Here is an 11293-nt window from a genome sequence, read left to right on the forward strand (position 1 = left end):
CAAAATTTGTTTTTTTTTGATGGATTTAAAATTAAAATCCAGGCCTGAAGGTAAAAAAAGAAAATAAATATGGTCAAACAACTGGACAGGGTCATACACAGACAGACACACAAAGTGTTAAATGTTAGTATCTTTTCTTTATCCATTCGATTGATTGATTGATTTTTTTCCAAGCAAACCTTCAATGAAATGAAAAATCCAATTAATCCAAAAAGGATTTTTTTTCTGTTGATCATTGTCCATCGTTTTTTTTTATCACCATCAAATTATCATTAGCATTGATAATGGTCATTTATTGTTTTGTCTCCTTGACTTGTCTGAACATCATCAATAAACAAAAAAAAACCCGAATTTCACATCACATCATACTTACCTGTTCTCATATACACACACTTCAACCACAAACAGCGGGAATGCGGAATTGAAAATTAAAATAAAAAAAAAATTCATCCGAATCCAGTTAAGATTTTAGTTTGATGATAATAATGTTGATGACCATTGACCATCATTTGACATAAACCTATCATCATTATCATTCGAAACGAAAAAAAACATTCGAATTCAAAATCAACCTTACTTGGCCACAACCAGTTCTTCTATCACTCAAAATAGTCGACAGTCTATTCTGTTCTTATTCGATGTTGTTGATAATTTCCTTTTTTTTCACCTTTTTCTCTCTCTCTCCTTTTTTTATTCTTGATGAAAAAGGAAAAGAAAAAACAAAAAAAAAAATGAATAAAAATAAAACAGACGACGAATGTGAATGAGAAATAGTTTTCAAGAGTATTTTGACCTTTTCTTCTTCGCCATCATCAACATCGACGATGTTTGATCAATGAATAAATAAATGGCATGAATGAATGGCGTGAAAAAATCAGAACAAAACCAGAAATGAATCGATTTAGAATTGGAATTATTAGATTGGATTGAAACAATAACAGATGGATTCTGCAAAATTCGAAAATCATTTTTTGCGGTCATTATCGGTCAAGTAGTGTGTCAAGCAAACAAACAAACAAACAGATAGAGAGACTTCAACAACTCTACTTTGATTAGTTTTTCACACACCTGTTTTGGAAAACCGCTGACTTCGTTGGTTGATTGGTTGAAGTTTTGAAGGTCAGTACCCACTAAAAAAAAGAAACGGTGATTATTTATCTGTAATTTTTTTTAAAGAGAAGACAACCTAAGACGAAGATGAAAGATTTTGTTCATCCCATAAACACGATTATTCATTATCATTGAGATTTGAAACACACAAGCTGATTGACAAGAATGAAGTGGGTAAACAGAAGACGAAGAAAACAAGAATATAAGATGGGGTCTTTGAACAACAACAACAACATTTTCATCTTTGTGATGTGTGTGTTTGTGTGATAATGGTGAACGATGATGATGATGATAAAGTCGTCGACCGTTGTTTTTCCTTGATGATAATAATGATGATGATAGTATGGTAACTGACTGGACTGAACCGTTACGTTTTTAAAGTTTATCATCATCATAGAATAAACGAATCGAAATATCGAATCATTCGATCAATTTGATCATCATCGTCATCGTTTTCATCGTCGTTTTTTTTTGAATTTTTTCTCTGTTCTTCAAACGGAACGAATATCAAACATCTTGAAGCCATGACCATCAATATTATTGTTGTTGATAATCAAAACAATATCCATATCCGTCCGGACATGGATATTGTCAACGATGACGATGATAATAATGATGGTGGTAGTAATTGTGATGAAGATGATGATGATATTATTGAAACAATAATTTCATTAAATGATCATCATTATCAACAAATTAGTGATTCTAAATCATCATCATCATCATCATCAAAGTCATTTTTGCATCGTCGTCATCATCATAATCATCATAATCATCATAATCATCAAGAATGTGATCAAAAATTATCATCAACAACATTAAAGTCATCTTTATTATCATCACCATCAACAGCAAAACATTTGTATAATTCATCATTATCATCATCATCATCGAATTCATCAATAAATTTTAAAAAGGATATTAAAACCTTTTTGGCACTATTCTGTTTAAATAGTTTTCTATTTATATTGGCCATTTATTCATTATCATCATTATCAACATCGATATCGAAATCAACAATAGTTATGGCTAGAGTTGTTCTAGTTAATAATCATAAACCAGGTGCAACAATGTTGAATAAATTAATGGCATATCATCATCAACAGCAACAACAGAATTTGGAATCAACCGATGAATCAATTATAAGCGAGCTTCGATCATCATCATCATCATCGTCATCATTGGCAACAAATTCATTAAAATCATCATCTTCGTCATCAAAAAATCCATTCGATGTGATCAATCATAATAATATTCCAATCGATTTATTGGCTACATTATTGCGGCAAGGTAAACCAAAAAATTCAGGATTTTTGAATGAAATTTGATTTTTTTTTCCCCGAAATTCTTGCTTCTTCCCATTTTTTTTTCCAATCGTTTAGATGAAATGTTGGCCGAAAAATATCGTGCAGCTAAACCACCAAAACCATGTAGTGGACGTCGTATTTCATCTAACCACAATGGTAACAATAATCATCATAATCATAATGATTATAATCAACAACAACAACAACATGATGGACAAATGTCAATGTTTGGTGGTGTTTGTATGTTTCAATATGAATGTTTACAATTAAATGGTGAACCAATCGGTTATTGTTTTAATTCATATTTGGTTGGTACTTGTTGTAAATTACCGGAAAATTTACGTTTACCAACAATGGAACCGGAAATGATTAATAGTTCGACGCAAACAACAACAACGTCGACGACGACAACAACAACAACAACCCCTAGACCAACAACAACAACAACGACGAAAAAATTCTCTACCACAACAACAACATCCAGACCATTATCATCAACAGAATCGGATTATCATATTTATAATGGTAAAAATACAAATAAAACAACAGTGGTTACATCACATTTTGTACCGAATAATAATGGTCAATTAGATCTTGATGATGAACAACAACAACAACCACCATCAACATCGATAGTTCAATCATCGATTATTGAACATAATTCAGATCCAAATGAATTTATTCAGATTATCGAAGATAATCATCAAATTCAACCAGATCAGCAACAGCAAGTTACAAGAAATCTTACCGTATTTAAACCAAATATAGCGGCTATTGAACAATCATCTGATAATAGATCAGTATCGATAACAACATTATCATCGACAGAATCTCCAACAACAATGGCAATATCTTCATCGACGACTACAACAACAACGTTACCACCACCATTATCCACAACTTTAGCGGCTTTGAATCGTGAAGAATCATCATCACCATTATCAACTTCGACCACCACCACGACTATTGCACCACTTGTTTCATCAAGTAGCACAACTTTAAAATCTGTACAAAATGATTCCGAAATGATGGTAAATCCATCAACCGAACAAGAATCATCAACTCGATCGACCACTGCTTTACCAACGCTGACATCAACATTAAAAACATCGACTACACAGAATATTCCAATCGAAACTAGTCGTCCCCAAATCGAACATCATCAACCCGAATCGACTACTACAAATTCTATATCGACAGCAGCAGCAACAAATTTAACAAAAATCGAATCAATAACACCATCATCATCGAAACTACGTCCACATCCGATTGATGTTTGGATCGATTTAGAAAATACGGTTTGTTTACGTTTGATTTTTCGGGAATTTCGATTTTATCGAAAAATTTTGTTTTTTTCCCTAGAACATTTTCGATATATGGACATTACCGGAGCAGGAAACACCACCACCACAACAACAACAACAATTACCATCGACTATTGATGAAATTGTTGCTACATCAATGACAACATCGATACCATTGGATATGAACGATGAAACAACTGTAATGAAAGAAGAACAATCATTGGATGATCAAGTGACAATAATACCATCAACGAATGATTTTATTTCGGAAACAACAACAACAACTATGTCAACATTGATCGATGAATTACAACCGGAATCAGAACAAGTTTCTATTGATGAATTGATTACAACAACTTTAGCTGAAACAACAACAACAACAACAACCTCGATAATGAATGAAGAAAAAATTGAAAAACCAACAACAGTGGCAACGTTTATTTCATCATCAACGATATCCACAGATAACAACAATGTTACCGAAAGTAGTAATGTTGTATCTGCTGCACCTGGATCCGTTATGGAAGATGGATGGATACTTACAGCAACAACAATTATTGCACAGCCAAATATTACTGAACAAAATTCAACTTCAATGCTGACAACAACAACAACTGCTGCAACATCGGTATCTTCGCCAACATCCATTATCATCAACAACACTACACCATTTCCGAGTGGTTCCAATATGACAATAACTCAGACGCCACTGAGTACCGTAGGTTCAACTTTGACAACCCCATTACCATTATCATCATCTACTTCAAGTACAACTTCGACGACGATATCACCATCCACATCATCATCAGCAACAACAACAACAACATCAAGAATACCAATTATGACGACTATATCAACTTGGTCGGTTAATAATAAAACTAAACCATCAATTAGTGGAAGTAGTCAAAAACCACCAACAATAATGAATGGTGATGAATATCATCGACCAATACCAGGAAATGGATCATTTATAACGATTGCTCCTTTAATCAATACAACAACAAATAGATTACCACCGAATAATATAATAACCAAATTAACAACCGAATGGATTAGTTCGACTATATCGACAACATCGATACCATCGACATCGACAACAACAACAAAACGTCCAATGTCTTCAAGTGAAATGTTACCATTCGGTATGTTTGTAGTTTTTTCCCATTGATAATTAATAATAATCAAAAAAAAATTGCAAAAAAATTAGTTTGCGGACGAAGACAAATATCACCAAAAGGTAGAATTGTTGGTGGTACACAATCCGGATATGGTGAATGGCCATGGATGGTATCATTGCGACAATGGAAAAAGAATGCATTTTTACATAAATGTGGTGCAGCATTATTAAATGAATATTGGGTTATAACAGCCGCACATTGTGTTGAAAAGTAAGTTTGAGAAATGAAAAAAAAGTTTTTTCAAAAACTAATTATCGATTATCATCGATTATCATTTTAGTGTATCACCAACCGATTTATTATTACGTTTAGGTGAATTTGATATTAGTACCGATACTGAACCATATTCACATATTGAACGTCGTATACAGATAATAGCACCACATCCAAAATTTGATCCACGTACATTTGAATATGATTTAGCATTATTACGTTTTTATGAACCGATTCGATTTCAGAAAAATATTATACCAATTTGTTTACCTGAACATAATGAAACATATGTTGGTAGATGGGCTACTGTAACCGGTTGGGGTAGACTTCATGAAGGTAATGGGAAATTTTTTTTTCATTCAAAAAAATTAATGAAACTTTTTCTTGTTCGGAAATATATAGATGGTCCATTACCAAATGTAATACAACATGTTGATGTACCAATCATAACCAATAAAGATTGTGAATCAATGTATCGTAGAGCTGGTTATATTGAAGATATACCAAATATATTTGTTTGTGCTGGTTTAGCTAAAGGAACAAAAGATTCTTGTGAAGTAAGTTTCTCTAGGTTTTATTGATTGGACATTGAATTGATTTTGTTTTGTTTTGTTTTTCTTAAATAAAAGGGCGATAGTGGTGGACCATTAGTGATTGAAGATCAAGGACGTTGGACATTAGTCGGTGTTATTAGCTGGGGTATTGGTTGTGCATTACCAAATCAACCGGGTGTTTATACAAGAATTACAGCATTTTCCCGGTGGATTAATCAAATTATTGCCTTTTAAAAAATATCTTCAAACATTACATTCATCCAACACACACACACACCCGGACACACATTTAACACAAAAAATTCCAAATGGGGGACAAAAAAAAATTAGGATATGGGAAAATTATATTTAGGAAATTTTTTATTATTTAAATTTCAAAAACAAAAATCAATAAATTTTCTATTTTTGGTCTATTTTAAATTTTGAATGAATCTTTTATGGTAAAAGGAAATTTTTTGATTGATTTGATTGATTGATAGTTCGATCGATCGATATATAATCAATGTTTATATGAAAAAAAATGTACAGCAAAAATGTTTTCGAATAATCAAGGCTGACGAGTGTTTTTCCTTAATCAATTAATGATAAGGGAAAAGTTTTTTCTCCCTTCTATGGATATCCGAATGTTTCTTCTTTCATTTGCAAAACAGATTTTTTGTCAAAATCAAAAAAAACAAAAACAAAACAAAGAATGGCTTCCATAATTAAATTTACCTTGATAATGATAATCATCATTATAGCAATTATCAATGTTAATGGACAACAGCGAAGAAAATCATGTAATATGAAACAAATTGATTATTGTTTAACAAATTTTTATTATAATCAATATGGTATACCGATTAATGAACGACAATTAAAACGATCATGTCAAACAACCAGAACAATGTATGAATGTTTAATGGATTTTGGACAACGATGTATGTCATCAGCATTGCGTGAAAGTAAGTTTGTCATTTTTGTTATTGATTTGTTGTTGTTGTTGATATTTCTTTTTTCAGCATTCATTCTGGTTTTGGATAGTGTTACCAAACAAGTATTCGATATTTGTTCGAAACCAATCAATCATCCAGATCGTTTGGAAATATTTCATCATGCCGCATGTTTGAATCGAAATGCTCAAAAAATTGGAAAATGTTCGGAAAAAACACGTGACATCCTTTTCTATACAATTGAATCATCATTCTGGGATCGTATACCAATATTCTGTTGTAATATACGTTCAATATTTGAATGTTCACGATTGAAAACAAAAGAATTATGTGGTAATGATGCGGCAATATTTGCACAGGATCGTTCGAATCCATTTCGACCATTATTCGAAGGAATTTGTTCATGTAAGTTACAACTTCGAACAACAATTTACAACAAGCACAAATTAACATCTAATCTATAGATTATCAACTTTCGACCCGTCAATGTCGAAATAGAATGTTACCATTTGGATGGAAAACCAATGAAGATCCTCGATCACCAATCGTAAGTATTTAAAAAAAAAAATTTTAATTTTATTTTAAAACATTTTCAATTCTTTCAAATAGTATCGAATGATAAATTCATTTTTTTAATCAAAGACAAAAAGTAAGTAAGTAAATAAGTAAATTGTTGTTAATAAAAGAAAATAAAATTAACACAGATAAGATTTTTTTTTTTTTTTTAAATAAAATTACAATTTCCAACAACGTTTTTCCAATTGACAAATAAATTGTGCAGCATTACGTATCGATTGATCCAAATTATGATATTTATTCAAACAGAAACGATTAAAAATTTCATAACGAATTGTCCAATTTTTTTGTTTATATAAACCACTTAATGGTCCAACACCGATGCCAACAATCATTATAATAAAACATTCCAGATAAAAATGTACACCAACATTATCGATAATTAAATATTTAAGATATGGATATAAACGTTTTTGATCAAATGAATTATTACGAAATAATTGTGACATTAACCGTATATTGGCTAAATAATTTCTTCTTTCTGAAACGATTGTTTCAAATAAATAACAACCATATGATTCTAATTTTTCCATTGTTAATGAATAATTTGCATCCATCTTGAAACTGCTATTATTCGATTGTTGTTGTTGTTTATTGAAAAATATTTGATCACATTTTTTCATCAATGAATCACGTATTGAATATTTAGTGATTTGTCCATTTTGCTGTTGTTGTGATATTGGTGATTGCTGTTGTCCATTTTGTTGCTGCGGTTGTGGAGGTCGTTTAACCGAAATATTCAATATTCGAAACAATAATTTTAAATATAATGGAAAATTATTCATATAAATTGATTCGATTAATAGTCGATATAATTCATCAACCATTAAATCCATTCTTTCCATGTTATTAATAGGTAGATTATGAATTTTTGCACTTAAATAATCTAAATGTTTTGTTTCCGAACTGTTTGTCGGTATTGTATCGATTTGTTTGATTATCTGTTTGAATGTAAATATAAAATCCTGATTGTTTTGCATTTTTTTCGTTGTTGTTGTTGTTGTTGAATTCGGTTTTGACAATGTTGATGATGACGTTGATGGTTGAGATGTTTTACTTGTTGCTGTTGTTGTTGTCGTTGCAGTAGCTGTTATTGTTGCTGTTAATTTGTTTTGATCATTTTTTTCTGGTTGAACATCACCCAAAACAGAAACATTTGGCTCAAGATTCAATTTCGAATTATGATTAGCGATGGGAGCAGTTGATGATGATGAAAATGTTGATAAAGGTGTTAAATAAATGGAAGATGAGGATGGTGATAGAATATGATCGTTGGAAACACCCTTTGAGATAAAAAAAAATATTTTAAATTAAATTACAAAAGAAATTAGAATGATAATTACATTGATTGATTGACTATCAACATTGTTATTGAAACGTCGAATTGATTTATCCGGACCGAATTGCTTAAGATTTGATAATGACATTGAAAAATTATGACGATCATTTGGAACAAGATTATGTGATTGTTTATGTTGAGAATGATGATAATCATCGAAATCATAAACCGAACGACAATCAGTTGTTTTAATCGACATTGAATCATCATAATCATCATCATTATCACCAAATTGACTGATCAATTCTAATCGATCAATATCATGACGAATTGATGGTGAATAATAGCCATGATTATTTATGTTTTCCATAAATTTTTGTTGCTGTTGTTGCTGCTGTTGACGATTTTCAATTGCCAAATCAATCATTGTTAACATTGAATTCAATGTTTTTCCAATCGTTGTCAACATTTTCAGCAATGAATGATCATTTTCAATTGGATCAATAGTATCGAAATTTTCAATAGTTAATAATGATAATTGAATTTCAACAAATGAATTTTGATATGATTCGATTTTCGATCGACGTTTTTGTAAATGTTCATTATTTAATTGATATAATAATTTTGAATCAATTTCCATACTCATTGTTTCAATATATAATTTATAACATTTACATTTTAGCTGTGAATTTGTCGCCGTTGTTGTTGATGTTTCATTTTTTGAAATTTCAGCCATTGTTATGAGAACGATAATGACGATCGGATCAAAGTGAAAATCAAAAAAATTCTAAAACGACAAAAAGAACAATCAAATTAATAAATCATTAATCACATTATCAATCGATTGTTTGCCATACCACCAAACTGATGATGATTATGATTACAATGATGATGATGATGATAATGACAACGTCAAAATTGTTGATATATATCAACACAATTGAAAAACATCCACGCCACTAAAAAAATAAAAACATGATATCGAATGTGTATTGCGCAAACTCATACCGGTTTCTACCCGATTGAACCATTTACAATCGAAATAGAATCTTTTCATGTCATTTTCAAGCAAAAAAAAAAAATTTTTTTTCCTTTATTTTTGAACGCAGCCAGTAGGATTCGAACCTACGCCTCCAATGGAGAATGGATCACTAAAATTTCAATTTCCGATGATCATCCGAATGAACAAAATTCTAGTCCATCGCCTTAACCACTCGGCCATAGCTGCTCAGATAAGGTAAATTCGTTCGACGATCGATTAATAAACACAAACAAAATTCAATTCGAAAAAAAATCCAATTTCGAATCAAAATAATCGATTAAATCGATATATTCGTCCCACACACACTAACAAACATATCCTGTTACATGAAAACATTCGAAATTAAAAAAAAAATTAATCAAACTTGTTGCTGTTTACAATATTATCATATTAATTACGTCTGGACACAGTGTTTTTATCAACAGCGATATAATTATAATGGTTTTTATATTTCAATTGATTCGCCAATGTCGAAAAACATCATATTATTAACTAGATCGATCAATCAATCAATCAATAAATCGATCATTCAACCTGATTTGTCAAAGAAGAGAAAAGAAATTCATTTTCTTCATCGTTGAAGCCTACACTCACTACCATCATCACTCTATTATTATGATTATGATGATGATGATGATTATTTTGTCTATATTCGGTCATCATTTAAATTAATCATCATCAAAAGATGTGGCAAAAAAACTATAAACATAAGCCCAAAAAGAAGAAAAAGAATCCATAATCTAATCCTATAAAATCCAACTTGAAGATTATTATCATCATCAAATGTATAAAAATGATTAAGAAATGAAAGATAAGTGTATGGATGTTATATGATAAATAATTATGTTGATGTTGATGATGATCTTGATGATTTTTTGTTGTTTAGGAATAGAAAATGGCAAACAGGGTCACTAGGTAAGTGTTAGTGAATGAATTTTTTTTGGGTATCTTTGTTTAACCTGGTTATGTTTTTCTTTTCTTTTTTTACAGGTTTTAACCAAGCCGGCGCCAACAATATTTTTTTTGTGTGACCCAAACACATACAATATTCACACCTGAAAAAAAAGAGAAAAAATCATTAAAAGAGAGAGAGATGTTCATTATAGATTAATTCAGGTAAATTCAATTCAATTCAAAGAAAAATATTTATCGAATTTGAAATCGAATATACAACAGGTAACAGGTAACAAGCAACAGGTAAATTGTATTTCGAGATGGGAATTTTCTGGCCAAAAAAAAAATCAAAACATGCTCATTTCGAATTCACATTGGGCATCCATTATCATTATCGTCGATGTTTTTTTGTTGTTATTGTTGATAATTTTATCGACCGATTGATTTTTTTGGCCGTCGGATATTTGTCGGCTGTTGTTGTTGTTGTTACACCTTTCGTATTTACCTGATTTTTTCTGCTGACCAAACACGCACATTTAACATTTTCGTCGGAAAATGATTTTCACCATCATAAACATCACCATCATATTTTTTTTATAATCTATAAATAGATTCTATTTAACAGTCGATTATTATTATTATTATTATTAATACAATACACGAAACAAAGTTTAATTAAAAAACAACAACAAATGTAAAAGATAAATACAAACATCGAATGTATTTTTTAAAAGATTCGAATCGACTATTTCGATAGTAGCTGTCTTGTTTGGGTTTTTTTGGGTATTCTTGAAGATATTCAAAACGTCAAAATAATAATGAACAACGTTGATTAATTATGCTAAACAGATGTGTGTTTAGCATATTTGTTTTTTTGGTTAATTGTGGATGCAAAATATCCGAG

At 30.5% G+C, this 11293-nt stretch overlaps 3 protein-coding genes, 1 long non-coding RNA gene and 1 other non-coding gene across 6 annotated transcripts; 3 read left to right on the plus strand and 2 right to left on the minus strand.

The window, feature by feature from the left end:
- The first annotated feature begins 1191 nt into the window (after window positions 1-1191).
- Window positions 1192-6086, plus strand: LOC113790101 (uncharacterized). The gene is made up of 7 exons (XM_027339719.2): window positions 1192-2400; window positions 2493-3715; window positions 3780-4863; window positions 4929-5109; window positions 5180-5448; window positions 5515-5669; window positions 5742-6086. Exons 1-7 carry the CDS (start codon window positions 1635-1637, stop codon window positions 5898-5900), a joined length of 3837 nt encoding a protein of 1278 aa, XP_027195520.2. The 5' UTR covers window positions 1192-1634; the 3' UTR covers window positions 5901-6086.
- A 197-nt stretch (window positions 6087-6283) lies between these two features.
- LOC113790106 (uncharacterized) lies at window positions 6284-8745 on the plus strand. Its single transcript, XM_027339726.2, has 5 exons — window positions 6284-6610; window positions 6668-7003; window positions 7063-7145; window positions 7208-7247; window positions 7380-8745. Exons 1-4 carry the CDS (start codon window positions 6358-6360, stop codon window positions 7232-7234), a joined length of 699 nt encoding a protein of 232 aa, XP_027195527.1. The 5' UTR covers window positions 6284-6357; the 3' UTR covers window positions 7235-7247; window positions 7380-8745.
- On the minus strand, window positions 7210-9438 carry LOC113790105 (uncharacterized). Its single transcript, XM_075822727.1, has 3 exons — window positions 9311-9438; window positions 8518-9240; window positions 7210-8457 (listed from the first exon to the last, which is right to left on the minus strand). Exons 2-3 carry the CDS (start codon window positions 9187-9189, stop codon window positions 7333-7335), a joined length of 1797 nt encoding a protein of 598 aa, XP_075678842.1. The 5' UTR covers window positions 9190-9240; window positions 9311-9438; the 3' UTR covers window positions 7210-7332.
- Window positions 9439-9557: 119 nt separating this feature from the next.
- On the minus strand, window positions 9558-9681 carry TRNAS-AGA (transfer RNA serine (anticodon AGA)). The gene is made up of 2 exons: window positions 9645-9681; window positions 9558-9602 (listed from the first exon to the last, which is right to left on the minus strand). It is a non-coding gene; the product is annotated as a tRNA-Ser (tRNA).
- A 180-nt stretch (window positions 9682-9861) lies between these two features.
- Window positions 9862-11075, plus strand: LOC142645719 (uncharacterized). Of its 2 annotated transcripts, XR_012846784.1 has the most exons (4): window positions 9862-10312; window positions 10382-10410; window positions 10486-10611; window positions 10672-11075. It is a non-coding gene; the product is annotated as an uncharacterized LOC142645719 (long non-coding RNA). The 2 variants fall into 2 exon arrangements; XR_012846783.1 differs by having other exon boundaries at window positions 10280-10410.
- Window positions 11076-11293: the final 218 nt, after the last annotated feature.

Source organism: Dermatophagoides pteronyssinus, unplaced genomic scaffold, assembly GCF_027571235.1.
Source record: "Dermatophagoides pteronyssinus isolate colony J.1.1.1.1 unplaced genomic scaffold, Derpt_VIB-CSIC_2022.12 sq0019, whole genome shotgun sequence".
NCBI lineage: Eukaryota > Metazoa > Arthropoda > Arachnida > Sarcoptiformes > Pyroglyphidae > Dermatophagoides > Dermatophagoides pteronyssinus.

Excerpts from the sequence above, each read along its gene's own strand:
- LOC113790106 (XM_027339726.2), top strand. The coding sequence starts at position 6,358 with ATGGCTTCCATAATTAAATTTACCTTGATAATGATAATCATCATTATA. Across the intron at positions 7,004-7,062 it reads ATTCGAAGGAATTTGTTCAT|ATTATCAACTTTCGACCCGT; the intron begins GTAAGTTACAAC and ends TCTAATCTATAG. Across the intron at positions 7,146-7,207 it reads AAGATCCTCGATCACCAATC|TATCGAATGATAAATTCATT; the intron begins GTAAGTATTTAA and ends TCTTTCAAATAG.
- LOC113790105 (XM_075822727.1), bottom strand. The coding sequence starts at position 9,189 with ATGGCTGAAATTTCAAAAAATGAAACATCAACAACAACGGCGACAAAT. Across the intron at positions 8,458-8,517 it reads TTGATAGTCAATCAATCAAT|GGTGTTTCCAACGATCATAT; the intron begins GTAATTATCATT and ends TTTATCTCAAAG.
- LOC113790101 (XM_027339719.2), top strand. The coding sequence starts at position 1,635 with ATGACCATCAATATTATTGTTGTTGATAATCAAAACAATATCCATATC. Across the intron at positions 5,110-5,179 it reads GCCGCACATTGTGTTGAAAA|TGTATCACCAACCGATTTAT; the intron begins GTAAGTTTGAGA and ends TTATCATTTTAG. Across the intron at positions 5,449-5,514 it reads TTGGGGTAGACTTCATGAAG|ATGGTCCATTACCAAATGTA; the intron begins GTAATGGGAAAT and ends GGAAATATATAG.